This window comes from Aythya fuligula, chromosome 19 (assembly GCF_009819795.1).
Source record: "Aythya fuligula isolate bAytFul2 chromosome 19, bAytFul2.pri, whole genome shotgun sequence".
NCBI lineage: Eukaryota > Metazoa > Chordata > Aves > Anseriformes > Anatidae > Aythya > Aythya fuligula.
In genome coordinates, this window is record NC_045577.1 from 3967605 (window position 1) to 3993458 (window position 25854).

Below are 25854 nucleotides of genomic sequence, written 5' to 3' on the forward strand. Positions count from 1 at the left end.
CCCCGCCGCCCTCCCGCTCCCTTCCCGGCGGCGGGGCGGGGGCTGCGGCCGCGGAGATCCCCCTGGGGTCCTTCAGGGATCCCCAGAGGTTGGGCCGCGAGCAGGTGAGCGGGAGGCGGAGGCTGGGTCCCGGCCCTCGGCCCCGCTCCCGAGGCGCAGAGGCCGCAACGGCGCCCGTGGGCCTCAGCAGCGGGGCCCGGGGGCTCGGGGCTGGGCTGAGGAAGCCTCGGGAGGGGCCTGCAGAGCCCCTCGGGGAGCCTCTGGTAAAAGGGGGGCGAGCCCCAGCCGCTGTGAGGGTGTTTATATATCTAGGGCGATCCCCAGACCCTCAGTGTTTAATATTTGTTTTCAGCCAGGTCCCCAAATCTCCGCGCCGTGCTGACCCCCCAGGGCTAAGGCTCGGTGGAGACGTGCCCGTGAGGAGAGCCGAGCCCGCGTCGTGCTGAGGAGCCCCTGGGTTCTGGCTCTTTCTCATCCAGAGAGCGGTTGGGTAAGTCATTAATTCCCTTCGGTAAGTCATTAATTCCCTTCGGTAAGTCATTAATTCCCTTCGTAATTCCTGTCGTGGCGGTGGGTTGTGCGGGATGAGCGAGCAGATCTGGTGATCGCCTTCGTGAAAGCAGCGCCGGGGCTTGGTTTGGTTTGTGCCAGGCTTGGTTTTATTTGTTTATTTATTTGTTTTTTATTCGTTCCCTCTCCGAATCTGCGCTCTCTGAATCTGAACTGTTGAAAACCGACTTTCGTTCCGGTATCGTATCCGAGCAGTTGTTTTGAAATGAAAATAACAAGAGAAACGTGTCGCCGTGCAGGCACAGCCGCTGATTTTGGCAGCGACTGAAGCGAGCAAAAGTAGGTTGCAGTTGCCGTGGAATTGTTCTGACATGTTCACGTCCTGTTCTTCCCCAGCGCTTCTTGAGAGAGACAGGCTGGAGGACTTGTTTTAAGGTAACTTTTTTTCCTATTGTGCTCAATACGTTCTGACAAGCAAAGCTAAGCTTTCTGGCAGAGCTTTTGTTATTAAATTCCTAGTTTCCTGAGCAGCGTTTGAGAGCTCTTTGTGCCAGGTAAAGCTCTTGGGGCAGAGCTGTGGGGAGGCAGGGATTTAGTACTTTCGTCTGAACAGCCACAGCTCAAACCTTTCTGATGCGTTTGGTCAGGGCTGAGAGGAGAAAATGATGATTTTGCTCTTTTATTTAGGAAAGGAAAGGAAAGTGTAGGTGGGAAGCTCGGCATCCTGGTGCTGGAAAGCTGAAAGGCACGGTTTTAATTTGGAATGGAGGGGTGGTCCCGTGGAATGCAGTAAAACCATCCACAAGACTGTGCTTAACATAGCGAGTTCCAAAAGCAGTCTCCAGTTAGCTTAAACTGCTAGAGATTAGGGGGTCTGGAGTTCGTTTTAAAGCAATATTTTGTTCATTTGGTTTTCTGGGAAACCTCTTTTGGGAAAGGGATAAGAAACCAGGGAAGGTGAAATAGCAAAAATGGCACTGATACTAAAAGGAGTCGGTTTTGTAGAAGGATCTCTGAGTCTGAAAGCGTCCCAGTTTTCTGTGTTAGCCACGGATACAGCGGTCTTGTCACTTGTCTGTTAAATCAGTGTCTGTTACGAGGCACTGCTCTGCCTGTCTGTGAAGCTGCCTGACGTTACTCGGTTGTTTGTTAAGCATCTCTTCACAGGTTGCTGTGATCCTGGTTCCAACCACAGCTGTTTGTAGGATGTCAATAGGATTCCTTCCCCCTCCAGTTTTGCTCTGCTCTTCCAATTCAGTTCCAAAGAGTGTTGCAAAAACACTGTTACAAAATTATCCTTGGGGTTTGTCTTCTGCCAAGGCAAGGTGCTAGGCAAGCTTTTCAGCTCCCAGGATGCTGAAATGGCTTATTTGTTTACCTCTCTTTTTTTTTTTTCTCTGTACTGTTAGTGATTCAGACCAAGTAGCACTGGAAATTCTTTCAAATGTCCTCAAAATGTGAAAAGAACACAGAGTAGCAACCATTGTTAACTTTAAGTTCATCCCAATTTTTATTTTTTTTGGTAATGATGTAAGCTTTTCATGTCTGCTTTGTGTCCAGCCAACAGCAATATTTTGGATCCTGGGTTGTGTTGTTAATATTACTTATCTTTTTTTTTTTTTTTAAACAGTCACAAGTGAGGTTCCTTGCTCTATGCTTAAGAAACACAAACCCTTTTTATCTTCTTTTTGTAGCTGCACGTTTCTGAGACATGTTTCAAGTCTTTAATGTGCCCGTGGACCACCATGAAAGTGTTTATTGTGCTCGGAAGCATGCAGCTCTGAAATCCTCTGTGCTTGCAGCGCTTGGATGCATGAGATGGGTGGAACAGGGTGTTACATTTCGTACAGTCTTTGAGAGTTTTGTGACTCGTTAAAAACCTATATTAAATACTAAACTCCTCAGAGGCTGAAGACTGGTTATCAGTTACAGATCTTTTAAGTCTTACTCCCTCTTGCACAGCTTCATTAAAACAATCATCGTATTTTTAACATTTGATAAAGTAGCGTGATAAGGGACTAAAGGTTAGATACAAATCAGCACAGTATGGGCACCTCGAGGCCCCCAGACACCGTATGCTAAGTACTTGTCTTGGGCTGCAGCGCCCTTTTGCTTTTAATCTGAGTTTCATGCAAACAAGCTAGTTAGATTTGTATCTCTTCGTGCTGTGTGTTTGTTTGGCAAGAGGAATTACGTTCAGACCACCACATTTATTTTCCCATCCTACCTGCTGAGCTAGAACATAAAAACCATTTTCTAGGGGGAAAAGTGGAGTTTATCAGTCTAGTCAGGTTAATGGAGTAGTGTATTCATGGCACATAAGCCCAGTTAAGGTACGTAGGCGAGGCATGTGTGAATTAAGGGCAGTTTTTATTTATTGCTTTAGGCCCCTGCATCATTCAGAGATGCTATGTGATCAGTCTGGGAGCCTGATATTAAGATGAAGGTGGTCAGTGGCTCACTGTACCACTGCTTTCATTTTGTGGTGTGATTTTACCAGCTACAGCAAATCGTCCCTCAGCTTGATAGCTTACCTGAAACCAAACCAGCAGCTGTGCTCCTGCTGCTGTCCCTGCGTGCTGAGCACCCTCCTACATTTCTGAACACACATTCCACGTTACACACATTATTAGCTTTGTTCATGTGTTTCCTCCACACCCCATTGCCTCGCTCACTTACCTACAATATCGTAACACAGCCGCTCTAAAGGGGGTCAGAACTGTGCTACCTGATGTCAGTGGGTCCAGATTTAGATTTGTTTTGGTCTCATTGAACCTTTAAGATGAATATTTTAACCTCCAATATACAAAACAAGCTAATTTCTCTTCTTGCAGCCTGTGAGAGCAATTCTGACACATGACTGAGTAGAGCTATCCTTTCCTGTCCTAGGAAAACACCCTCCCACAGGTGAGAATGGGGGAGACAAGAGACATCTGTCCTCACCTGGATTCCATAGGAGAGGTGACCAGGGATGATCTGCTGCTCAAATCCAAGGTACAGGGTGTTCTGGTTGTCAGTCCTTTCCCTTTTTGCTATTGTGCATGCTTTTGCATGTTTGCTTTTCAAAGAAAATGCTGCCTGTCTCTGTAGAGAAGAGTACCTTGCACATGTCCCATAAAATAAGCCCCTGTCAGTCCCATCTGGTGTAGTTCTCACTGACACTGTATCCTGCTCAGATGTGTCACCTACCTAAGGCACTGCAAATTGTATATTTAATCGGACGCATGGGTTTAAGAAATGAAATACTGTGAGCTGCAGGCTGGGGAGGCCCGTCTCACTGAGAAGTTTCCCAATCCTGAAGGACTAGATTACTTTAAACAAACAAACAAGCAAACAAACCTTCTTTTATCATGAATATGCAGGGAACCTGCCAGTCATGTGGAGCTGTGGGACCAAATCTCTGGGCTTGTCTTCAGGTAAAAATGGCTTGCTATTTGCGTGCATGATATGGTGGGACTTTTCTTCAATATAAATCTAATTAAAAATATAAAAAGAAGATGTATTTGACCAGGGGAAAAATAAAAATGAAGAGTGGACTTCACGGTAGAAATATGCACTGTTTTTTGATGGATTCCAAGAAAAAGTCTCCCTAGATTAAAAGCTAATGCTGTCAAAATACACTCAGATTTAACAGTTTGCTTCTCATAGGTGATTTCCCCCCGAATAGCCCCAGTAGGAATGAATATCATTCCCAGCATCGACTGCCTCTGCTGGCAGCTGTGAAGGGAGGCTGCAAGTGTGAGACTTCAGAAGAGAGGGCAGGTGCTCAGGGCAGTGAGGCAGAAAGGAATGACAAAGGGCACGAGGGTGGGCAGGGGCAGTTTATTTTTACACTGGAATGCCCAGATGCTTGGAGATTTGGCAAATGAGCTGCTTGTTGGAGCAGTTGCCTTGGAATGGGGAGGTTACACGGGTGCAAACCCATGTAGGGTTTGCAGGTTTTCTTTTCTTAAATTCAGCAATTCCAAATTTCTGTCTTATTCTGGGCCCTGGAAAAAAAGAAAAAGGCTAGAAAAATGGCAAGATCAGTTCTGAAGTTGCAGCTGCTGGTAGGACTGGGGTTGCAGACTGTTTTGTGAAGGTTTTAATTTGCTGTGCCACTGTACTTTTGCTCTTTCTCTCACCAGCTCGGTTGTTCTTATGTTGGTTGTGGGGAGTCCTTTGCTGACCACAGCACGCTTCACGCACAGGTGAGCTTTTCTCTGCTGCCCACCTTAAAACAGAGAGAATTGGATTTTTCCCATTACCTAATCCTCTTCTACGGTAATCTGGTGGTCATGTGTTTCGGTTTGAGCCAGCTGTCAAATCGTTATTTCATCTTTCAATTTCTAGGCCAAAAAGCACAACCTGACAGTGAATCTGACCACTTTCCGGGTCTGGTGTTACGCCTGTGAGAAGGAGGTGTTCTTGGACCAGCGGCTGGCCGCGCACCCGCAGTCACCGCCAGTGAAGTTCACTGAACCGGTGGGTCTGTGACACAGCACGGCAGGGTTGGATGCTTAACAGGGTTTTTGTTTACCCCTTGCAAAATTAGCCAAGAAATTTCCACTATCGTCCAGGCTATTGTTGTGATAAGAACTCTTTCGCTGAAGGTGGCAAACTGTAGTCATATTCCAATAGCTTTATCTTACAGAATCTCCCCACATGACTTCCAAATGAATTCAATATCCATTTTGATTTTTTTCTAACCTTTCTTAGCCTCTTCTGTGGGGCATCTGTTTCTGGGAGGTATGACAGCAGCTATAACGTCTTAATTTTCATTGCATAGCCTATCAAAATTTTAGCTGTCAGACTGGAAACGCATGTACTTGTGACACTGCTGCGTATTCCCGATGCCTCTTTCATCATGCACACTGGAAGCAGTAATTGTATCATTTCTATTTCCTGTGTGCATTACTGAGAAGGACAGACAGCACAACTGGTTCTTCTCTCCCAAATGTGCTTTTCTAAAGGCTGGCTAGATTTACATATAAGATGATACCTCTCGTAACTCATCTTCTGAAGTAGGACTCTCACTGATGCTTATTTTTCTGTCTTTAATCTAGGATTCTCCATTGCCTGCTCACCCTTTGAAGGCCGTTCCAATTGCAGTGGCTGATGAAGGCGAATCCGAATCCGAGGATGATGATTTGAAACCAAGAGGTAACGCTGCATCGAGTTGATGAAAGGGCTGTGAGGGTAACTCTGCAATAGGAGCAGAGTGCAGAGCCTCCCTAGCAAGGGCCAGATTCCCTCTCCTTTGGGAAGGAATGTAGAAAGCAGCACTTCTGGAAAGTTTCATGCTTCTCTTGTTTGTGCTTTAGGCCTTACTGGAATGAAAAATCTTGGGAACTCCTGCTACATGAATGCAGCACTTCAGGCTCTCTCTAACTGGTAGGCATTAGGGCCTTTCAGTTGAGTCTTTACTAGACTACACTAAATATCAAAAGTGGCACCTCTGATCTGAGTCCTTTGTGAGTCATGCAAAGAGAAATCAGCCAGGCTAGGTGCAGAAAAAGGAATATGAAAAGGAGTGTGAAAAATTTAGTGTTTAGGAAAACAGAAGTTTTACCGTAGGAAAATGAGTGAAAATAGAAGTTTTAAAGTAGGAAATGGGTGAACTCGTGGCTTGTGTATAGATGAATAATGGAAGTAAATCTTCTTTCCACTGTGAAAGAAATGTATTTATCACATGGGAAAGCATGTCACCTCTTTCTGTTCTCCCAGATGATATCATTGTAACAACTCCTGTCCTAAAATATTCAGTAGCCATCCTGCTGAAAACTAGTTTCAGGATCTCTTCTCTATACCTGGTACAGATTCACATCAGCTTTTTCTATTTAAGTTAGAAACTAAGTCTGCATCTGAAATCAATTCTTCCCTTGATTTAAAAGCAGTATCCTATGCATGTTTTTAAAAAGACATGCATTGAAGTTTTGATTGATCTTATATAGAGGCAAAAGAGAAGTCTCTATGTGCTGAATTCTTTGTTTTTTCCTGGTAGCCCACCTCTCACACAGTTTTTTCTGGAATGTGGTGGACTGGTCCGCACAGATAAGAAACCAGCACTGTGCAAAAGTTACCAGAAGCTGGTGTCTGAGGTTTGGCATAAGAAACGGTGAGTGGTCGCTCCCTAATCTAATCTGGACAGTTTTCGTGTATATGTTGGTTCTGAAATACAGCATCAGCAAAAAGAAGCGGGATCTTCAGTGATAAAGGCACCTTCTAGGGCAGTCAAACCCTGCATAGACAGGTATGCATGGATTTCCCCTTATCTAGGAGATCCTACATGCTGTTCTGGTGCATGTTGTTGTCAGTGATCAAAATAATACATTCTTAATAACTTTTAAAAGGAAGAGATTTTTTTATATATACCTTTTCTGTTGGCAGAGAAGGAAAAAATGGTGGGATAATGGAACTCTCTTGGCTATTTCTGAGTCTGTTGCATGGACTGACTGGTGCTTGAAAGCGCTGCTCTTGGTTAGGAGAGGGACTGATGATTTGGATGGAGAAAGTGGTACAGAGCTGACACTGACATTTTACCAAAGAGAGTGGAAAATGCAGGTGGCTTTTTGGGAAGTGTTTGCTAGTGGCTCACCTTGTAGACTAGTTCAAAGCACAGTGGAAAATAATGCAGCTCTGCTGAAATTTAAATATCTGCTCTGTGCAACTGTAATTGATTGAGGGGGAAAAAAATGCAATACCATTTGGATTCCTGGTCTGATGTTTATTTCAGGTTAGATTTTAACAAGGGATAAGCAAGATGCAGAGCAAAAGTGAAATGTAACTTTATATAGCAGGCTGCAGACTTTGAAGCAGAAAAATATCAATTTCTTATTAGTTTTGACTTGCCTCATTTACTGGTCCCTGGCCAGCCCACCCAGATTTAGAGACAGACATGCTGCTGCAGAAGGAAACTGAGTAACTAACTGCAAAACCCTGCTATAGAGAGAATCACTTGAGACAATTCAAAGTGTGGACAGACCTTTAAATTAAATGTGCTCTGGGGACGATTCTCTCTGGAAGGATAGGCTGAAATGACTAAGATGTTTTCCTTCTCTTGATTTGTATGTCACCCAGCTAATAGAGGAACTAAGACCAGGATTTGCAGGTGCATAATTATTTTTTGTCCTCTTTAACTAGCGACCACACCCTGTTCTGTTGCTTATTGCACAAACTGGCTCCAGGCCTGATAAGCAAACTAACTTCTTTTTTTCTCCATATTTAAACAGCCCGAGTTATGTTGTTCCAAGCAGTCTATCTCATGGAATTAAACTCGTCAACCCCATGTTCCGAGGCTATGCACAGCAGGTGGGGCCTCAACACAAACATGCCATTATTACAAAGATGGTGTTTTGTTTTTTTTTCCTTCCTGCAATGGTGGTGCTTGTGAATAGAGAGAAGAGCTTGAGCTCAGGTGTCACGCCTGTCTTGTGTCAATATTAGTGATCTGATGGAGCACTTGGGTGGGATTCAGGAGAATGGGTTCTCTTCTAGGCTCTGCCTCTGGCTTGCTGGTTCCAAGTCAGTGCATCTTCCTGTGTCAGCTCTATCACCTCTAAAATTATGATGGTGACCTCCTCTATAAAGGGCTTTGAGATCGATCGATAAGTGCTATATAAGTTGGGTATTGTTTATTGATATTATAGCTGAGAAACCTGGATTAATCTGTACTGAGAAGCTAAAAATACCGATGATCTATATTCTTTTTCTGGGGAATTACAGCCGACTAAATCTCATTTGAAAGATAGTATCTTCTTCTTTGAAGTATTTATCGTGGTCTCCAGTGTTTATTCTTTAGAATAAAATGTAAACATCAAACTATGTTTGATTTGAAAATTTACAAAAGAAAATGACAGTAGACAGTATATCTAAACTGTGATTCTGACAGCAAGTCAAAACAGAGGATAAAAATAATGATTAATGAAAGAATTTCTATATTTATCTTTGATGTGAAGTATATTGGATTGGAAAACTTAGCTGTTATGAGATAGAGTTGAAAGGAAGACAGGGCAGGCTGAAAGCCAAGCTTCTTTAAAATAACAGAAACATCATAATTAACTTTCTGGAATTGTCAAAATACCAAGTTGCTTTCAGCAGTTCCTTTGAAGGCAACATATCACTTCTTTTACCATGCATTGCAAATTTAGGAGCTTGCACCTTGACTGTATAGTCTTTGGTTTCTGACTGGTTCCATTCCCTATTTACTAAAGATTTTAATCTGCCCTCTCTAAGAGAGGGATTCCTATAAGCAGACATCAGTGTTCATGAAAATTGTTTTGTGGTTAGGAGTCTGTTTTCTATGGCCTGCTGCCTTCCTCGGCTTTCTCCTGGTCTCTTGCTTCTTATCAGTGGTAAAACCCTGACAAATAAGATCGTGGTTTGCATGTTGCAGCTGCTCTCTAGTTTTCCTCTGTGTTTTTCAGCTGAAGATGTTCAGGTAAAAATACAACTCCAACTCCCTGCTTTAGGAGGGTCTCCGTGTGTTACGGAGCTGGATAACTCGTGGGCAGCATTGAAAGAGGCTGTGAATGGAGCTGTATCTGTTTTTTGCCCCTTGTTTGCCCGATTTCTGGATGGATGCTAACTTGGAAATACTGCTGCTTTTCAGGACACTCAGGAGTTCCTGCGCTGCCTGATGGACCAGCTCCACGAGGAACTGAAGGAACCGATCGTTGCAGAGACGAGAGATTTGGATACCGGTGACCAGGATGACAAGCGAGAGGGTGACCGAAGTCCTTCAGAAGACGAGTTCCTCTCCTGTGACTCGAGCAGTGACAGGGGTGAAGGAGATGGTCAAAGCCGGACCACAGGGAGCGTGGGCAGCAGCTCCCTGGCAGAGACAGAGTTGTTGATCCAGGATGAAGCGGGGAGAGGGATCTCCGAGAAAGAGAGGATGAAGGACAGAAAGTTCTCCTGTGGCCATCGGCGCAGCAACTCGGAGCAGGTGGACGAGGATGCAGATGTGGACACTACCATGATGCCAGTGGATGGCAGAGCCTCACCCGAGATGCTTCCAGCTCCCCGTCCTGCCAGCCCATGCAGGACACCAGGTATAAACTTCTTCCAGGCACGGTGTTTTTTGAGATGTGGTGTTGTCCTACATGGGTGGTGGTGTAGTGCAGTGGCACACAGCACATGATGTGTGTGTTCCTTCTGTGGGTTTCAAAAAATTTGACATCCAAGACTCTCTGCAGTGTCTCTGGCAGTCCTTCTGCCTTAGTGCACGCTTGCTTCTGTAAGAAAACCTAAGTGAGCCAGGGAGGTGCTTAGTCGGGCTGAAGTGCTTATGGAGCTGAGCGAAGCCTACATCCTGAGGCAGCAATAGCTGCCTCTGCCAAGCCTGCAGATGCAGCATTTGTGCATTTTCCTAACTTAAGAAAAAGTTTTGATGTATATACATTGCTTTATCTGATAGGCGGGCTTGGGGAAATGTTGGCTGTGGAAAAAAGACATGGAAGAAAATGTTCATTAATGTTGGACTACAGACTCGAGAGAAGAGGGTGATGCACAGTTTGTGCCTTTTGGTGTGTTAGGGAAAAGAGCAGCTGTTAAGATGTAGGTGTGGAGTCACCCCAAACTGAACATATCCGATCTTTCAACACTTCTTTATGTAAGAGTCTTATTCTGCCAACTGGCACTGAAGGCAATGTTGTTTATGTGGATTAGGGATACAGGAGCAAGCTGTAAAACCTAATTAGTCACAAGTGAGAAAAAATAGCAGTTTTTTTTTTCTATATATATAATTATTAGCTGTTCAGTATAGCTCTGTATGCACTCTTAAAAGTGCACTGAGAGCTGTATCTGCCAACCCATGCAAGTAAGACAATTCATAACATCTGAACTGTGAGTGCTGAGAAAGGTTCTGTGCTGGAACACAGAGCTGGGCTGACACTGACTCTAACAGAGTTGATTTTCGTAACAGGTTTTCACCAGTGCTCTTCTGCCTCCCCTTTTTCCCAAACAGAACCTGATAATGATGCCTATGTGCGCTGCTCCTCACGCCCCTGCAGTCCTGTCCATCATGAAATGCACTCCAAGCTCTCTAGCAGTCCTCCTCGCTCCAGTCCTGCCAGGCTCGGACCTTCCTACGTCCTCAAGAAAGGTAGTGCAAAGGGGTCGGGGTATGCTGGGAGGCAAAGGGGAGCATGTGGAGGAGGGGTTCAAAGAGGAAAGAAAGATTTCATGATCCTTGGTTAGCAGTTGTAAGAAGTGCTGATCCCCCTGGAATATCAGTGCTTTATAAAATCATGCCAGGCAAAGACTACAGGAAACCCACAGGTAACTCTCTGGGTACAACAGATGTTCTAGTATGCTCATACTGGGGCATGAAATGATTTCCATGTCTATGTCTGCATGCTGTGTTTAAAAAATAAAGCTATGAAGTCCTAGGCACGAGCCCCGTCCTTTTAGGGAAGCGTGTGTAAACGTTTGTCTGCCAGGCTCGCACGTCATAGCGCGTGGGTCCAGGAAGTGTCAGATGATGTTTTACTGAGAGAGAGCTTCTGGGCTCCTAGATGTCTTGGGCTCACAGTAATAGAATTAAGCTGCAAATGTCAGTCTGGTGCCGGGAGCATTGTTACAGTTCAGAGCCTGGTTTCTGTTGTGTCCAACTGTCTTCTTTGTCCCAAGCAAATTGCAGAACAAAATCTCAGCATTGCATACCAGCAAGCACAATGACATGTGCTTATACCACCGTCCCTACAGCTGTTCAATAATACTGTTCTGTCCAAAACCGTGCCCCAGCCCCTTGGCTGAGGTCAGCACAGCCGCAGATGTTCTGGCCTGATGAAAAGCGCTCTGTCTCCATGCCTATGTGCCTAGGGAAGGAGGTTTGTGATTAACCAAAACTCTGTGTTTGGCCAGTCCCTGCTGTGCAGTCTTCTCCAGCACAAGACACCTGGTGAACACCTGGTAAATGTTAGAGGGGAAAAAAGGGACAAAATACACGGACAGGTGAGGGGGGCAGGAGGTCAAGTGTAAAGCTTAGAGCAAAACACACAGGATCAATCAGTTCTTGTCCTGTGTTAATGCGTGTCTGTGTGACTCTGCATGAGACCAGAGACTGGGAAAGAGCTACTACGTGGTGGTCTGTCTCTCTTTCAGCCCAGATGCAGGCTTCTGGGAAAAAGAAGAAAGAACTTCGTTATCGCAGTGTGATTTCAGACATCTTCGATGGCTCCATTCTCAGCCTGGTGCAGTGCCTCACCTGTGACAGAGTGAGTCTCCTGGTAGCTGTCAGTCCAAGAGCAGTCTTCTGGCTCGTAGAGCTCTTCTTTGGAAACGGAGCTCCTATTGCCAAATACTGTGGGATGCATTTTGGAGGCCAGCTAAAATGTTGAGAGGTGGGTGGTGGAGGAGGTGTGAGAGACCTGCTGTGCCAAGAAATTGTCTGCCTCCATAGTGGTCTGTGTCACTTAGTTGGTCTAGCAATATCACATTCACATCAGAAAACAGATTCCAGTGCCACAAACATGACAGGAGTCTTCCTGCTGACAGCAATTCAATAATTAGACAGAGAGAGCTGCTCTTAGTGCCAGGCCAGGTTTCTAGCCCAGACAAAATCCAAGCAGTGATAAAAGGTGATGATGAAAGTCAGGTCGCAGCTCCGTTACATGCACAGGAAACCCAGAACTCTTCCTCTTGGATATTTCCAGGTTTCTACAACAGTGGAGACATTCCAGGACCTGTCACTCCCAATCCCAGGGAAGGAGGACCTGGCCAAGCTGCACTCTGCCATCTACCAAAACGTGCCAGCTAAGACAGGGGCATGTGGGGACAACTATGCCTCACAAGGCTGGATTGCTTTCATCATGGAGTATATCCGGAGGTGTGTTCCCTGCGTGGGACCTCTTTCTTCTGGGGTTTGCCCTGCAGTGGCTGGAAGGCAGCTGTCCCTAGGCAGTGGTGCTTACAGCAGAAATGCCAGTTGTAACCGTTCCTTGGACAAGGACAGTGTGGTACCTCACGGGTCTGTTTTGGCCTTTTCACGTAAGCCAGCAGCTGCTGTTCTGCTTCTGTCATTCACCTTGAGATCTCGTGTGCAAATGATAATCCCTCAGTTCTGCCTTTAGCTCTGTCTTGCCCTCCAGAGCAAATGAATTAGCAGTGTAGTTCTCCAAATCGCTTCCAGTTTGAGCAATTAGAATTGGGTTATCAGCTGGGAGAAATCGTGCTTTCCCTGTGCCATGGGGGTGTGTGATGAGCTTAGGATGTACAGCTAGAAGAACGCCCGTCCACGTGGGGTTTTGTAAGCCAAAGTGTCCAACTGCTGTACGTGTAACTCTTTCTGTTGATCTCCTTTCCTCTGCAGATTCGTGGTGTCCTGTATCCCTAGCTGGTTTTGGGGTCCTGTTGTGACGCTGGAGGATTGTCTTGCTGCCTTTTTTGCAGCGGATGAGTTGAAAGGTGAGTTAGCTTCGGTGGGGTCTGACAGCCAGAAACAAGAAAAACTGCAGCGTGTTTCACATGCATTTGGGGGGCGGATTAAGTCTGGAAGGCATGCTGCAGTATTTCACTTAGGATCTGACACTACCAATACTTGACAGTTCAGCTTCTCTGAGCAGAAATGAGTTTTCCCATGCTCTCAAGGGTGCTGTTTGTTCATTTTGAATGCGGATGAGACTGTTCTTAGCAAGGAGCAGACATGGAGCAGACATGGCTGTTAGTTGTCTTTAAGTGCTACGGATCCTTTGCCTTCCCAGATTCTTTGCTTTCTCCATTCATTCCCTAAGTCCTAAAGGACTTAAACGATTTGCTGTATTCACTTCTGTGTGAATTTTTCTCCTAGGTGATTCCATTCTCTTGCCTACATTTACTAAGGGAAATAGTTATTTGGATCTCTTCTCACCCTTAGAAGAGTTTCAGGATCAACTTAATGTGATCTTTCTGCATGAGATGGAAATGTACTCATATCAGAGTTGTGTGCTCTGAGTAACTGCATAACGTCTTTCTTTTCTTTGTCTACAGGGGACAACATGTACAGTTGTGAACGGTGTAAAAAGTAAGTCTGCTTTCCATGTATTATACCTCTGGAAATTTGTTTCTTTATCCTACGGTTAAACATTTTGTTATACCCTCTGCCTTGACATTTCTTCTGCTGAGTGTCATGTAAAATCTGCCTTGTCTTAAACTGAGTTTCTCATACTGAGTGTTGAGAAGTCACTGACTGCAGGTAGGAGAAGTGCTGGCTTCAGGGGGGGGAAAGAAAGGAAGAAGGGTATGGACAGGGACATGGCTTGGCAGCAATGGAGTTACTTCATTAGAAGGAAGAGGTGTGACAAACCGCTCGTGCCGTGCCTCCTTTGGGAGGGATGTTGCAAAAAGCCTGAATTTGTTGCTGCTGCAAGTCAGCATTTGTCTTGGATTTCAAAGTGAGCAAGATGCAGCCAGACAGTTGCCTTGCCTTTTGGCATCCCTTTGCTTGAGAGTTTTCTCACAGCTAGTTTCTCTCTCCCTCAGATTGAGGAATGGAGTAAAGTACTGCAAAGTCCTCCGGCTACCAGAGGTGAGTAAGAGCACTTTGTTTCTTACTTTTCTTTCAGCAGCTGCTGTTTGAGGAGGTAAGGCTGGATGTAGAACTGAAGTATCAGTTTTGGTGGCAAAATCCTGTATCTAGACCAGAAGAGACTTTCCCATTTTAAGCTGATAAGCCAGCAGGATTTGTGGCTAAAAGGAAAAAAAGCTTTGCAAAGATCAGATGCCCAGAGATACGCTGTTGGATCAGAATACCCACAGCAAAACTGCACTTTGTTGTTGTCTGTCTTTGGTCTTTTAGATTCTCTGCATCCACTTGAAACGGTTCCGGCATGAGGTGATGTATTCCTTCAAGATCAACAGTCACGTCTCCTTCCCCTTGGAAGGGCTGGACCTGCGACCTTTCCTAGCCAAGGAGTGTGTCTCCCAGATCACCACCTACGACCTGCTGTCAGTCATCTGCCATCACGGCACAGCAGGCAGTAAGTCCTCCTTCCTGGGAGTACACGGCAGAGGTGAACGGGAACGAGACGAGTATGAGCAAGGCAGAGTGTGTTCTGCTATCCCTCTTCTGGGATCAAGTGCAGCGTAAGGCCTGCTCCTGTGTTTCCCGGCCTTGCTCAGCCTCTGCCCTTTGAGAAGTGAACTCGACAGCTTCTGACAGATTCTCTGCAGCTGCTGTGGCCTCACCCATGGGTTGGCCTAGAGGCCCTTTCCCAGGAAGGCAAACCATGGTGACAGTGACAGACTGCCCTGCTCCTGCAAAGCTGCCTGAACAGGAATTATTATTACTATTATTATTTTGTTCCCTCTCCTGTTTCTGCTAGCAGCTAATCCTGTTGTGCTGCTGACCTTACCCCAGGCCTGAGTTCCACCTGCACTCTGAATATCAGCTGTGTTGTATTTCTTTTTGATGCAGGTGGGCATTACATAGCCTACTGTCAGAACGTGATCAATGGCCAGTGGTACGAGTTTGATGACCAGTATGTCACCGAAGTCCATGAGACCGTGGTGCAGAATGCAGAAGCCTATGTCTTGTTCTACAGGTGAGCAGCACCCCAGACGCAGCAGTCTCTTCATGGCTGCAGAATACTTAGAAATATTGGTGGAAAACTAATTCAGGAATTGCTTCATTTTCTCTTTCTTTCCCTCCTTAAGGAAAAGCAGTGAAGAGGCTGTGCGAGAGCGTCAGAAAGTCGTGTCCCTTGCCAGCATGAAGGAGCACAGTTTACTCCAGTTCTACATTTCTCGAGAATGGCTCAACAAATTCAACACCTTTGCTGAGCCTGGTCCCATCACCAATCACACCTTTCTGTGCTCTCATGGAGGTAAGGCGGTGCTGCTGAACCTGGGAAAAGCAACTTTCAGCTATGCTTTTTTGCTTCCTGGTGCATTAACAAATGCAGAAAAAAAACTTCAGCTGTAGATCTGTTACAGTGCATGCTTCAGTAGGATCTGCTTCATTTGCAGAAGCTCCAGCCCGCTCAGGGAGAGATGAGAAAATTACCCCATTGTCCTGCTGATCAGAGGACCGGAGGAATGGCTAGTGCTGGGAAACAACAGCGTTCAGTTCCCTACTTGTTTTTAAAAACAAACCTGTAGAAAGCACATGAGACAATGTTGATCTGTGTTACCCTATCAGCGAGGTTGTTCTTCAGTGTTTGGACAATGGAGCACACACTGCTGAAGGGAGCTGATACCACGTTTTACTGTTCTCTTACATCCGTCATGCTTGGGAGCCCTTGTGTTTGTGTATCTCCAGTTGGAAATGAAGCACTTGATTCGAAATTGAGGCTGTGAATCGAGGAACTTTCAAAATCAATTATCTCTTTAGGATCTTCTGTTACCAGAGGAAGCAGATTCTGGAATCAGGGAGTTTTCAGCAAGGAAGATCTCTCTTTTTGCTATTTGTGTCTATCCAACAATAACAAGTTCCCTGGTTAATTCTCCTCCTTGCCTTTCTTTCACAGGCATCCCTCCTAATAAATACCATTACATTGATGACCTGGTTCTGATTCTGCCCCAGAACGTGTGGGAGTATCTCTACAACAGGTAAACGTTACCATTTTGTTATTTGTCCCTACGTATTTTGTTTTATTAGATAGTCTGCTTGGGGTATTCCCATCTCAGGCACTTACGAAGACACAATGCCTTCCAATGGCATGTTAAAAGTATGAAGTACTTGGTGTGGACTGGCAAAGACTTGTATTTGGTAGAGCCTACTGATCTAAACCAAAAGGAGCTGTATCAGTGCATTGTCCCAGAACGATATTGTCCCAGAACCCATTCTGTGTTGCATAAAGGCAGCAGTCTCCATTCAGAGAGTAGCTGCAGATGCATCTCCTTCAGTGCTGTCTGGAGCAGTGTAAGATTCTCTCTGTGGTATTCAGGGCTGGGAAGCACTTCCATTTTCCTGCAGTTCTGCATTCCTCTCCCTCTCTTCCTGTGCTCAGGTTTGGGGGTGGCCCTGCCGTGAACCATCTATACGTGTGCTCCATTTGCCAAGTGGAGATCGAAGCGCTTGCCAAACGCAGGAGAATTGAAATCGACACCTTCATCAAGGTTTGTATGGGAAGGATCTGGAGGTAATGGCAAAAGGTTGAGGTGGGAAATGGAGATCTGTCACAGGCAGTCAGTGGAAAACTGTCACCCTCATTTTTCAAACATGATCTAGAACATGGTCAGGAGACTCATCCTGGGGTTCTGCATAGCTAACACCATGGGGAGGGGCAGCTGGAATACAATAATGCTGTGTGTGACTGTGCAGAGATGTAAAACTTGAAGCCATCCTAGTCTCTTGCCTGCTCTAGTTAGCAGGAACAGGTTGCAAAGAAGGTGGTAGAATTACAAAGGGTAGTTCTGAAGAGTGGAAAGGCTGCCTTACAGTTAATGGAAGGGGCTCCTCCGGATCTCAGCAGTGACTAAATCTTTCCTGCATCTCTGCTCTCCCAGCTGAACAAGGCTTTCCAGGCAGAGGAGTCTCCAAGTGTCATCTACTGTATCAGCATGCAGTGGTTCCGTGAGTGGGAAGCCTTTGTCAAAGGAAAAGATAATGGTAAGGAGCCAGAGACCTCTGGAGACTGGTGGTGGTGAGAGGTAGAATGGCAAGAAGTGTGTATGCTTGGTGTGCCTCCTCCGTGAGTGCTGTACCTGGCAGGAACGACTTGGGGCTGCGAGGAGTCCAGCCACCCAGACTGCCTGCAGGGCCCCCAGGGCAGGGCAGAAATAACAAGAGAACTAGCGTGGGAAATAAGCTGAACTGGGTGGCAACAAGGAATGCAGAATGGTTTTAAACGTGTTGATTCTTCTCTTACAGAACCTCCTGGACCAATTGACAACAGCAAGATCGCACTCACAAAAGCAGGTGGCCACGTGCAAGTTAAGCAGGGTAAGGCATGTCCTTGCCATCTCGTAGTGCTTGAGGGAGAGTATTCCCCTGGGTCTGTCTGTCTGTAATGAAGCAGGAACAGAACACGATGGTGTTGCAGAGGAACACAGTTCTCTGCACATCTCTGTGCTGACAGCCCTGAGTGAGCCATCTTGCTTCTCCATTGGCAGCTCCTGCATGACCAGCCTGCTGATGTGACCTGTTAGAGCAAATCCCGCTGTCCTCCATCTCCTGCTGTTGCTGTCCCCAGATCCTTTCCATCATTTCCCTTTCCTCGTGTTGTATCTGTGATCTTGTGTTGCTCTTGCCTTGTCTTTACTCAACATCTGCTGTGGTCCAGCTTGTGAAACAGCACTGATTATGCTGTCCTCACTGGACTGCTGAGCTTTCCTGCCAAGCAGATGAAGATTGCATTTGTATCTTGGTTATCTCAAAGCAACTGCTTCTGTTCTCCTCCTCCTCTGTAACCTTCATTAGCAAAGGTCTCTGCTATCCCTGCTTTGTGTTTTGACCACTCTTTGTCCCTCTTAGGACAGCTTAGAGGAGTGTTTTTAGTCTCTGAAGCAGAGGAGCCCCAGCTGCCTGGGACTGGTGTGTCTGAGTGCATTTCTGTAGGCCCCTTGGGCTGCCAGAGCTCATTCACTGCTGGGCACGAGAGAGGTGGCCAGGCAGGCCCTGCTGTTGTGGCCTGCTGCTGCTCAGTTCCCTTTGAGGCCAGGAAGAAGTGACTGCAGTGGGTTCCAAAACTGTCAACCGAACTGCAGCGGAGCCTCGGTGGCTTCCAGCAGCAGGTGGCACTGCAGAGGGCTGGAGGAGACGGCTGCTGCTGCTGCAGCTCTGGTGCAGGGCTGCCACCGGGCGTGGGCTTTGGGTGCCTTGGACAGTGCAGCTGCAGGCACCAGGTGTGCCTTGCTTTTGGGAAGATGTCCTCCGTGCTGTGATGTGTGTCCTGGTTTCAGTTAGGACAGAGTTCATGTCCTTTCTGTCCGATGGCTGCATGCCTGCTTATCTGCATGTCTGCTGTCCTTTTCAGGTGCTGATTATGGGCAGATTTCTGAGGAGACATGGATTTATTTAAGCACGCTGTACGGAGGGGGGCCAGAGATTGCTATCAGACAGAACGTGGCCCAGGTCCAAGAACTGGAAAACCTACATGGGGAGCAGAAGATCGAAGCAGAGACCCGGGCTGTGTGATCTGTGCAGGAGGGGGCAGGGAAGGTACGGCACAAATATGTCTGCGTGGGGATGGATGGCTGGGGAACCCTGAGGAGTCAAAACGCTTCCTTTATCTGGTACTCGAGGTGTGTGCAGCTCCCACCACCACTGCTGGGGAAGGCAGGTTTCCTCTGCCATCCTTTCACGGGGCTTTGAATATAGGGGTAGTGCTGGGAAAGACCGGGAGAAATCATTTCTCTGTAACTCAGCTTTGCAGCCCCAGTGGGGAAAAAAATGGTGGTGAGACTGCAACTAAACGTCACTAGGATCTGTTTTGACCTGAGCCCTCTCCCTTTTGTTTGCTTACAAGAAATCAGCACTCCCAGCTTGCCCCGAGCAAACTGAATCTCTCTGCTCCTTTGCAGGTTTTGCTTTTGGCACTTTCCTTTTTAACCCAAATGTGTAAAGACAAAATGAAATGTTATTTATGTTTCCAGTGAGCAATGTTGCAACTAGAGAAACCTGTTTATTTGAAGTTAACTAAAGCCACAAGGTCTCCTTGTAGTTTTGTGCTGATGGTGCACAGCTGTCACAACTTCCTAGTTTTGCTCTTTATCTAATTCCTGCAACTTCAGTTGCAACTCAGAAATTTTGAAATAAGCTGTTTCTTTCTCCCCCAAGCCCTAAAGTCGCACCTTCACCATCCTGGCAGACTTTTCTTCTCCTTGTATCTGATGCCATGTGTTCAGCATGTTTTCAGAGAACAAAGCTGGAAGACAAGTTCTCCTGCACACTGGCTTCCCACTGTACTGTTTCCTCTAAAGCTCCTGGCAGCTCTGTAGATATGGGATGCAGCCTTCCAGGTATTAAACCCACAGGGTTGGGACGCGAGCAGCTTCATCATAAAGCTGTTTGATGGTTAGATTTCCTTGGAGCAGGATACAGGACTGCTCTGCTGCAGGCTTTAGGGCTCCTGGGCTGGTTCATAAGCCCGGTCTCTGTTCTGAGAAGGACCCTGCTGTAAGCCTAGACCTGGCTCCACGGCTGTCCTAAGAAGCAGAGGGTGTGTGAGGGAGGAGGAGGAGCCCATTTGTTTGCACAGGGCCTATTCAGATGGGTCAGCCTTGGCTGGGGCAGTCATTCAGCGCTGGGGAAGGTGCCTGGTTGAGCAGGTCCAGGCTGTTGAAGCAGCTTTTTAGGAACAAGCTGCTTTCTGCAAACAAGCCCCCACCTGTGTGCTGAGGTCATTCTAGCTTCTCAATGCAGATGTTACTTGTGTATACAGTGGCTCATGTAACGAACAGAAATAACTAGCTCCTTAATCTACTGCCGCTAATGCAGCCATAGAGTATCTGATAACAGCCAACAGAGAGGCACAAAGACAAGAGGCTAAACACTACTTTTCTTAGCAAGGCTATTTCCAAAAGTTCTTCCTTCATCTAAGCCAGCGAGGCACTAGTATCACCTTGTACGCCTGTGCAAATGTTTCAGTGAGCTTTAGTGGAATCGGAGCGAGGCAGAGCTGGCAAGGCAGAGCTGACCTTTCTTGGGCTGAGGACCCGAAGCGCGTGCTCATCGTGGTGCTGGAACCTGCATGATTCCACAGCACCGAGTCTGGCCACCCCGTGGTGGTCTGGGGCTCTGAGCTCCCCACGTGAAAAGGGAAAGAAAGGGAGGGGGGAAGAGGAGGGCTGCTCTTTGACTCGCAGATAAAAGGTGGAAAAGTGTGTAGGAGAGGAGAGTTAGAAAAATGTGGCCTTCAGATTTTTTAGACCAAATGTTTGCTGCCAACAGCAAATTCTTCTTTAAAAAGAGTGTCTGTAAATGGTTCAGCATGTTAGTTTTACTATCCTGTTTATTGGATGCTTGTATATATCCAGCCAGGCCCAAGGGGAGGTCAAAGAATGAGCCACTGTTGGGATTTCTCTTTGTTTTAAGCTTTGTTAGCCACTGCAGCCTTCTTTGAAGCTGCTGCAGAGCCTGTAGGGCTGCATGTCTGTGTTGTCTGTGCTGTTCGGAGGATGCTGTACAGATTGTAATAACACTCCCGTGCTTAAGTGTTAAACTCTGTGCTAAAAATGTGTTACAATAAATATATGTGCATTCAACGAGTTGCATGACTGCTGCCTGCAGGGCCAGAGGGTCTGACAGTTTCCATGGCACCTACAGTGTTAATGAAAAAAACACACAGAAAAAAAAAAACAAGTTTCTTGCTGCCAGGAGGCCTCGCAATAACAGATCTTTCTGAGCAGCAGCAGTAGCCCAGTCCATGAAATCATACTGCACTTGCACCCTCCCCTTGCAGCCTCTGTTTACGAAGATTTCCTGTTCATGTTGCTTCATTTGCTGAGTTTCAGCTGCCTGTATCTCAGAAAGCCCGTGTTGTCCAGGAAGCAGGTGCTATCCATGACCATCAGCGTGATGGAAGTAACACGCGAGGGGAGAGGCTGAAGTTCCACGGAGCTGTTCTTAGAGCCTGTGTGGTTTTCTGTCAGCCTTGGGTGGCTGACAATTTCATTACTGATCCAAACCTCTTCTCTAATCACACTCATGTGCATAGCTTTGCTCGTGGGCACGATGCAGACAGCAGCATTGCCACCGTGTGCCAGGAAACGCTAACTAACAGGCTGGCAAGTTCTGCCCTTGTGAGCAACGAGGTTGCTAAAAGAGGTAGGTGATAGGAACACTGCCCCCAGGGGTGCGGGGCTGGAAGAGGCGGGCGGCTCGCTGCCAGCTTGGCAAATGTTACTGCATTAGCTGAAACTTGGACTATGTGAAGAAACAGAGCTGGAGCTGGGTTAATAAGGACACGCAGCTCGTTCTCTAGCAACTTGAAGTCGACCGTCAAAACTTGCATCTAGCAAACAAACCCCGTAACCTCAGCAACTGCAGAACAGTTTGTAGCATTCCAGGAGACGTTAACAAACTACCTCCCCTAGGGGTGGATTATATAGTGTCTAGACAAACGGCTCGAGCACTGCACTGGCAAAACCAGAGCGGTACTTTTTGTTATTCTCTACCCATTAAAACACTCAAAAGCTTAGTTCTGCATCTATATTTCATTGGAAAGCTGACCTCATTGTTGCTGTTCTCTGCCTCTCATAGTAGGTGTCTGGGGTATTTTCTGAGCACCTCTCACTGCAGCTAGCTCTGTGACCCATTGTCAATGTCAGCCAAATGTTATGGCTGAGCTGTATCAGCTCTTTTTGCAAATCACTTCCTTTTCCCTCTATTTTATCAAGTCTCTTGCTCATTGTAAAAAGAGGAAAGAGCTGTTCCTGCATCGGACTGATGGAGCTAGCCTCGCTAGTTAGCTTATTTGCTCCCTTCCCCGGTCTTCTGCAAGTACTGGGGACTTTGCTTTACACGAGCTGCTGCTCTGTTGCCTACTCATGCTTAGACTACAGCCTTACAGACACAGTTTTGAGGCAGCTGAGGCTGTGATACAGAGATGTTCAGTACCCTGCAGTGACCTGCACACACCCTTACCTTATGGTGTACGTATCACACCTCCACCCCTGTAAAGGAGAAATCAATAGCTCTTCCTTCGGTGATGCAGGGCCAACGTACTGGAGCTTCACCCCACAGCTTATCTTCGTGACTTCTTACCTGGTCACAGCCTTATTCTGTACCACATTGGTGCCAGTGGCACCTCTCCACCCTCCAGAATGACCAAAGTAAATAGCATTCTGTATTCTGGGACATGTCCAGCAACATACCTGGTGTATGTAAAGCTCATTTTATTATTCTCCTAGTTACTGCTCACCTTGGCTTCAGTTTCCTGCCTTCACTCACTCATTTGGTTGTGCTGTTTCTATTTCAAGTTCGCAATGCTAATAATACCGCTTAAGATAAAAATGAAAGCGCCAGACTGACACTCCCTGCTGTTCGTTGTTTCCCCCAAAAATGCAAAGGCATGAAGCACATTATCTCTCTGCCCGGTTTTAATAAGTGTTGTTAGTAAGTGCTGACAAAGAACAACTGAAATTGTTAAACAAAACAGCAATCTGATCTTAGATCTCTATATAACTGCTTCAAGTAGAAGTATCACCTACTATGAGCGACACAACTGCAAATCCTCACGGTTCCTAGATGAGGCTACTTCCAATGATCTGGGCTAACAGGTGATGAAGAAGCTGTCCAGAAGCTAGTCAACTTTTTGGCTCAGCTAGAGAGAGGAAGAAGAGATTCTTAGATTAATGTTCTCAAGGACAGGGAAGCCTTTTTAGGTCAATCTAGAGCTTAATTGCAAGGTCAGAGTGTCAGCAGAGCAGCACCGTGCAACACGGCACCACACAGCACTGTCCATGAATCTGGCACACCACTTCAGCCCCACAACCAAGCAGAGGGTAGAGGACGTGCTGATTCCCAGAGTGAGAAAGTTGTGTTACACTTTAATTACCTGCCCATTTCTCTCCATTTCCCTGATGCCCTGATTTACAGAGCCCCTGCTTTCCTACCGCAGCATTTGAAGGAGCCGAGGGAATTCCCCATCCGCCAGTCCAGGATCGCTTCCTCTTTGGCACAAGCTGTTTCTCTCTTAAAAAAGAGGAAGGGAGATTTGGTCCAGCCACAGTTACTTTGTGCTGTTAACGCTGGACAAAAGACATAAAAGCAAGGCTAAAGTTGCCAAAGGAACTTCACAAGTTGTCTGAGTCCTAAACCATGCACTTGTGAGCCCTGTGCCCTTTTCCCCCCATCGCTGTCTGGCTGCTGTTCCCTCTCCATAGCTCAGTGGCCAGAAAAATGTCTGCAGGGAGGGACTGTCTCAGTTCTCTGCGCAGACACCCACCAACTGCTGTGTTCAGCTGCATCCCTTACATTTTTTTCATGATTCCCCATCCAGGTGCTGGCCAGGGAGCCAGGTTCCCATCCCCTCCGATGAACCACCTTTCCCCAAACCTGGGCAGAAAGAGCTCAAAGAGGAGGCAGCTGTAACACGTGCAAATGCTGGAAAGCACAAGCATGGGCTGAGAAACAAAGCAGCACCTCGGCACTCATTTCAGATCTCTCCGGGGCTGTGGTGAGCTTCAGACATTTAAAATGCAATCTTCTAAAGATGTTTTTTGTTTCTCTTCTAAAGGAAAATAAAGGCAGCCAGCTCCAGCAAAGTACACGCACAGTACCCACAGCACCTGGCAGAAGATTTCTTTGGAGCCCCATCCATCCACTATTGACCACCCCTTGCACATTAAAATAGAATTATAAATATCCTTATCCAGCCTTACAGAAATGTATCTGGTTTTCAGATTATTCAGTGAAGGGAAACAGTACTGTATTTTGTACCTCTGTCTGTTCCTGCATGCACATACAAGTGCATTATTTGCTAGGGTCACAAGACTTAATTTCAGTTTATAAGCAATTAGGATCAAAACCATCTGCCAAACCTTCCAGTTAAACCAAAGCATTCACTATGGGCACCACAAGGCACAATTCTGTGTTAGAGGGAATATTTTCCCCGAGCTTCCAGTTCCTGTGTCCTCCTCCTGAGGTAGGAAAGTTTTAAAATAAAACAAAAAATAGACAACAAGCAAAGAATACCTGCCTTACTCAAGTGCACCAACAACTCCAACCAGAACGATGCTTTTTTTTTTTCCCCCTCGAATAACCAAATTAAAAAAAATAACACCCCACCACCACCACCACCTTTTTAATGTCCAGTGCCAGCTGCTGGAAAGGTAAAACTTTGATAAAATTGTGTCTCAAAGTGACCTGCTGGGAACTGGCTGCATAGGACAGCCACCCAAAGGTACCAGGCAGAGCCACATCAATATTCCAAACACCTGCAAATTCTGGTATGAGAAACAGAACCAAAAGCCAAGCGCCGTGAGTAAGGATGCCATCATTCTTGTGAATACAGCAGCTAGCCACAAACACTGCGCTGGAGCAGGCTGCTTCCGCTTCTCCGCTGAAAATTTTACAGCTAGATCTGACTACAACATCCATTCCCAGGCAAGGTGAATGCTGAGGAGTAGGAGAGCAGCTTAGGGGAGTTTCAGGCTATTAAACTGATGTCTGGCTGAAACAATAAGTCACAGCTAAATTCCCTTTCTCCACTGGAAATGTTTGTGGCAAGACAGAACGGTCACTGGAGAGCAATGGATATAATGCCTCGACAAATCAGGGAGGCCCCGGCAAAGAGGCAGAGCCTTTTTTATTGGGAAAGAAAAGGAACAAAACCATTTTTCTTCTTCCCTGGAAGATCAAAAGGGTCCAGTGAACTAGATTTCTGGAATTAAATGTTTATTTAAATATGCGGATGACTTTCCTTTCATTGTTACAAGGTCAATATTCGCTTTCAAATGGAAGCACTTTATTTAAGTTGAATTCTGTCTCCAGAAATGAATGGGCAACACCAGAACCTTTTACATTGGCAATGAAATCACAACACTGAGATGCCACCGAAATCTAGAGATCAGTGCTCAAACACACATACACACACATATACAAATAAAAAAAGTGCTCGACATCATCATGTTAAAATAGAATTTGGCTTTTTTTTTTTTTTTTTTTTTTTTTTTTTTTTTTTTTTTTTTAGGTCTTTTGACACTTCAGGCAGGAAAAAAACAAACAAACAATATGCATCAAACTAAATGAACCTCTGAAAAATACTCAGCATTAAACACGACTTTCCGTATCAGTAAATATGTTTCTTCTCTATTTACAGATGTTAAGAAAGGGCATTAGAGACTTTTGCTGAGGACAACGTGATTTTGTAGGCTGTACAGTCCACAGTTCTGGGCAGGATTAGTAAATTCAAGCAGAGTTTTTATAAGCCAGTCACATATTTAGTCCTTCGGATTCTGTAAAAGGTAAACTCAACAAAAATGACCCATTCTTTACCCTGAATAAAGGCAGCAGAATAAAGATGTGTAGGCTACAATACGTGACTGTCACTAGTTTTTCTTGTATTTAGTTTTAAGATCCAGGCATTTGGGAACTACTTGCCAAGTTTATAAAAACTCTGTAAACTCTGGCCTTTTCATTAAAACGGTCAAAGAAAACCAGGCAGCTAAAGCTAATGCTCCTTCTAAAGCGCTATTTAGCGACACAGACATTGCAATTGTTCAAATGTTCCACAGAGGCTGACAATAATATACTGTCCACCTAGATTAAATATATAAAAGCAAACTTTTATCTAATTTGTACATAGATGGCACAACAATAGGTGAAAACGAATTCTCCTAGCTGCTGATTCAACAGTGCATTGGACATGAGAATAAAAATACTGCAGCTAAAATATTTTAAAGATATTCTTGCACGCCTGTTAACTGCTTAACCATTTGGATCCCCTGACGGCCGTAACGTTGGCTGTGCAGTGCAGCAACGCCTTCGCACCGCTGTCA

The 25854-nt window shown here is 45.9% G+C and overlaps 1 protein-coding gene across 3 annotated transcripts; it reads left to right on the forward strand.

Moving 5' to 3' along the window:
* Window positions 1-24136, forward strand: USP20 (ubiquitin specific peptidase 20). Of its 3 annotated transcripts, XM_032200429.1 has the most exons (27): window positions 1-104; window positions 353-490; window positions 907-945; window positions 3400-3504; window positions 3873-3926; window positions 4638-4700; window positions 4843-4974; window positions 5556-5652; window positions 5814-5883; window positions 6494-6607; window positions 7722-7800; window positions 9101-9542; window positions 10457-10594; window positions 11596-11708; window positions 12147-12319; window positions 12803-12897; window positions 13459-13492; window positions 13951-13996; window positions 14267-14447; window positions 14885-15011; window positions 15124-15293; window positions 15936-16017; window positions 16419-16527; window positions 16918-17020; window positions 17282-17353; window positions 18387-18571; window positions 23592-24136. In XM_032200429.1, exons 4-26 carry the CDS (start codon window positions 3424-3426, stop codon window positions 18545-18547), a joined length of 2736 nt encoding a protein of 911 aa, XP_032056320.1. In that variant the 5' UTR covers window positions 1-104; window positions 353-490; window positions 907-945; window positions 3400-3423; the 3' UTR covers window positions 18548-18571; window positions 23592-24136. The 3 variants fall into 3 exon arrangements, with proteins under 3 accessions (XP_032056320.1, XP_032056318.1, XP_032056319.1); XM_032200427.1 differs by lacking the exon at window positions 23592-24136 and having other exon boundaries at window positions 18387-20619; XM_032200428.1 differs by lacking the exons at window positions 1-104; window positions 23592-24136 and having other exon boundaries at window positions 346-490; window positions 18387-20619.
* Window positions 24137-25854: the final 1718 nt, after the last annotated feature.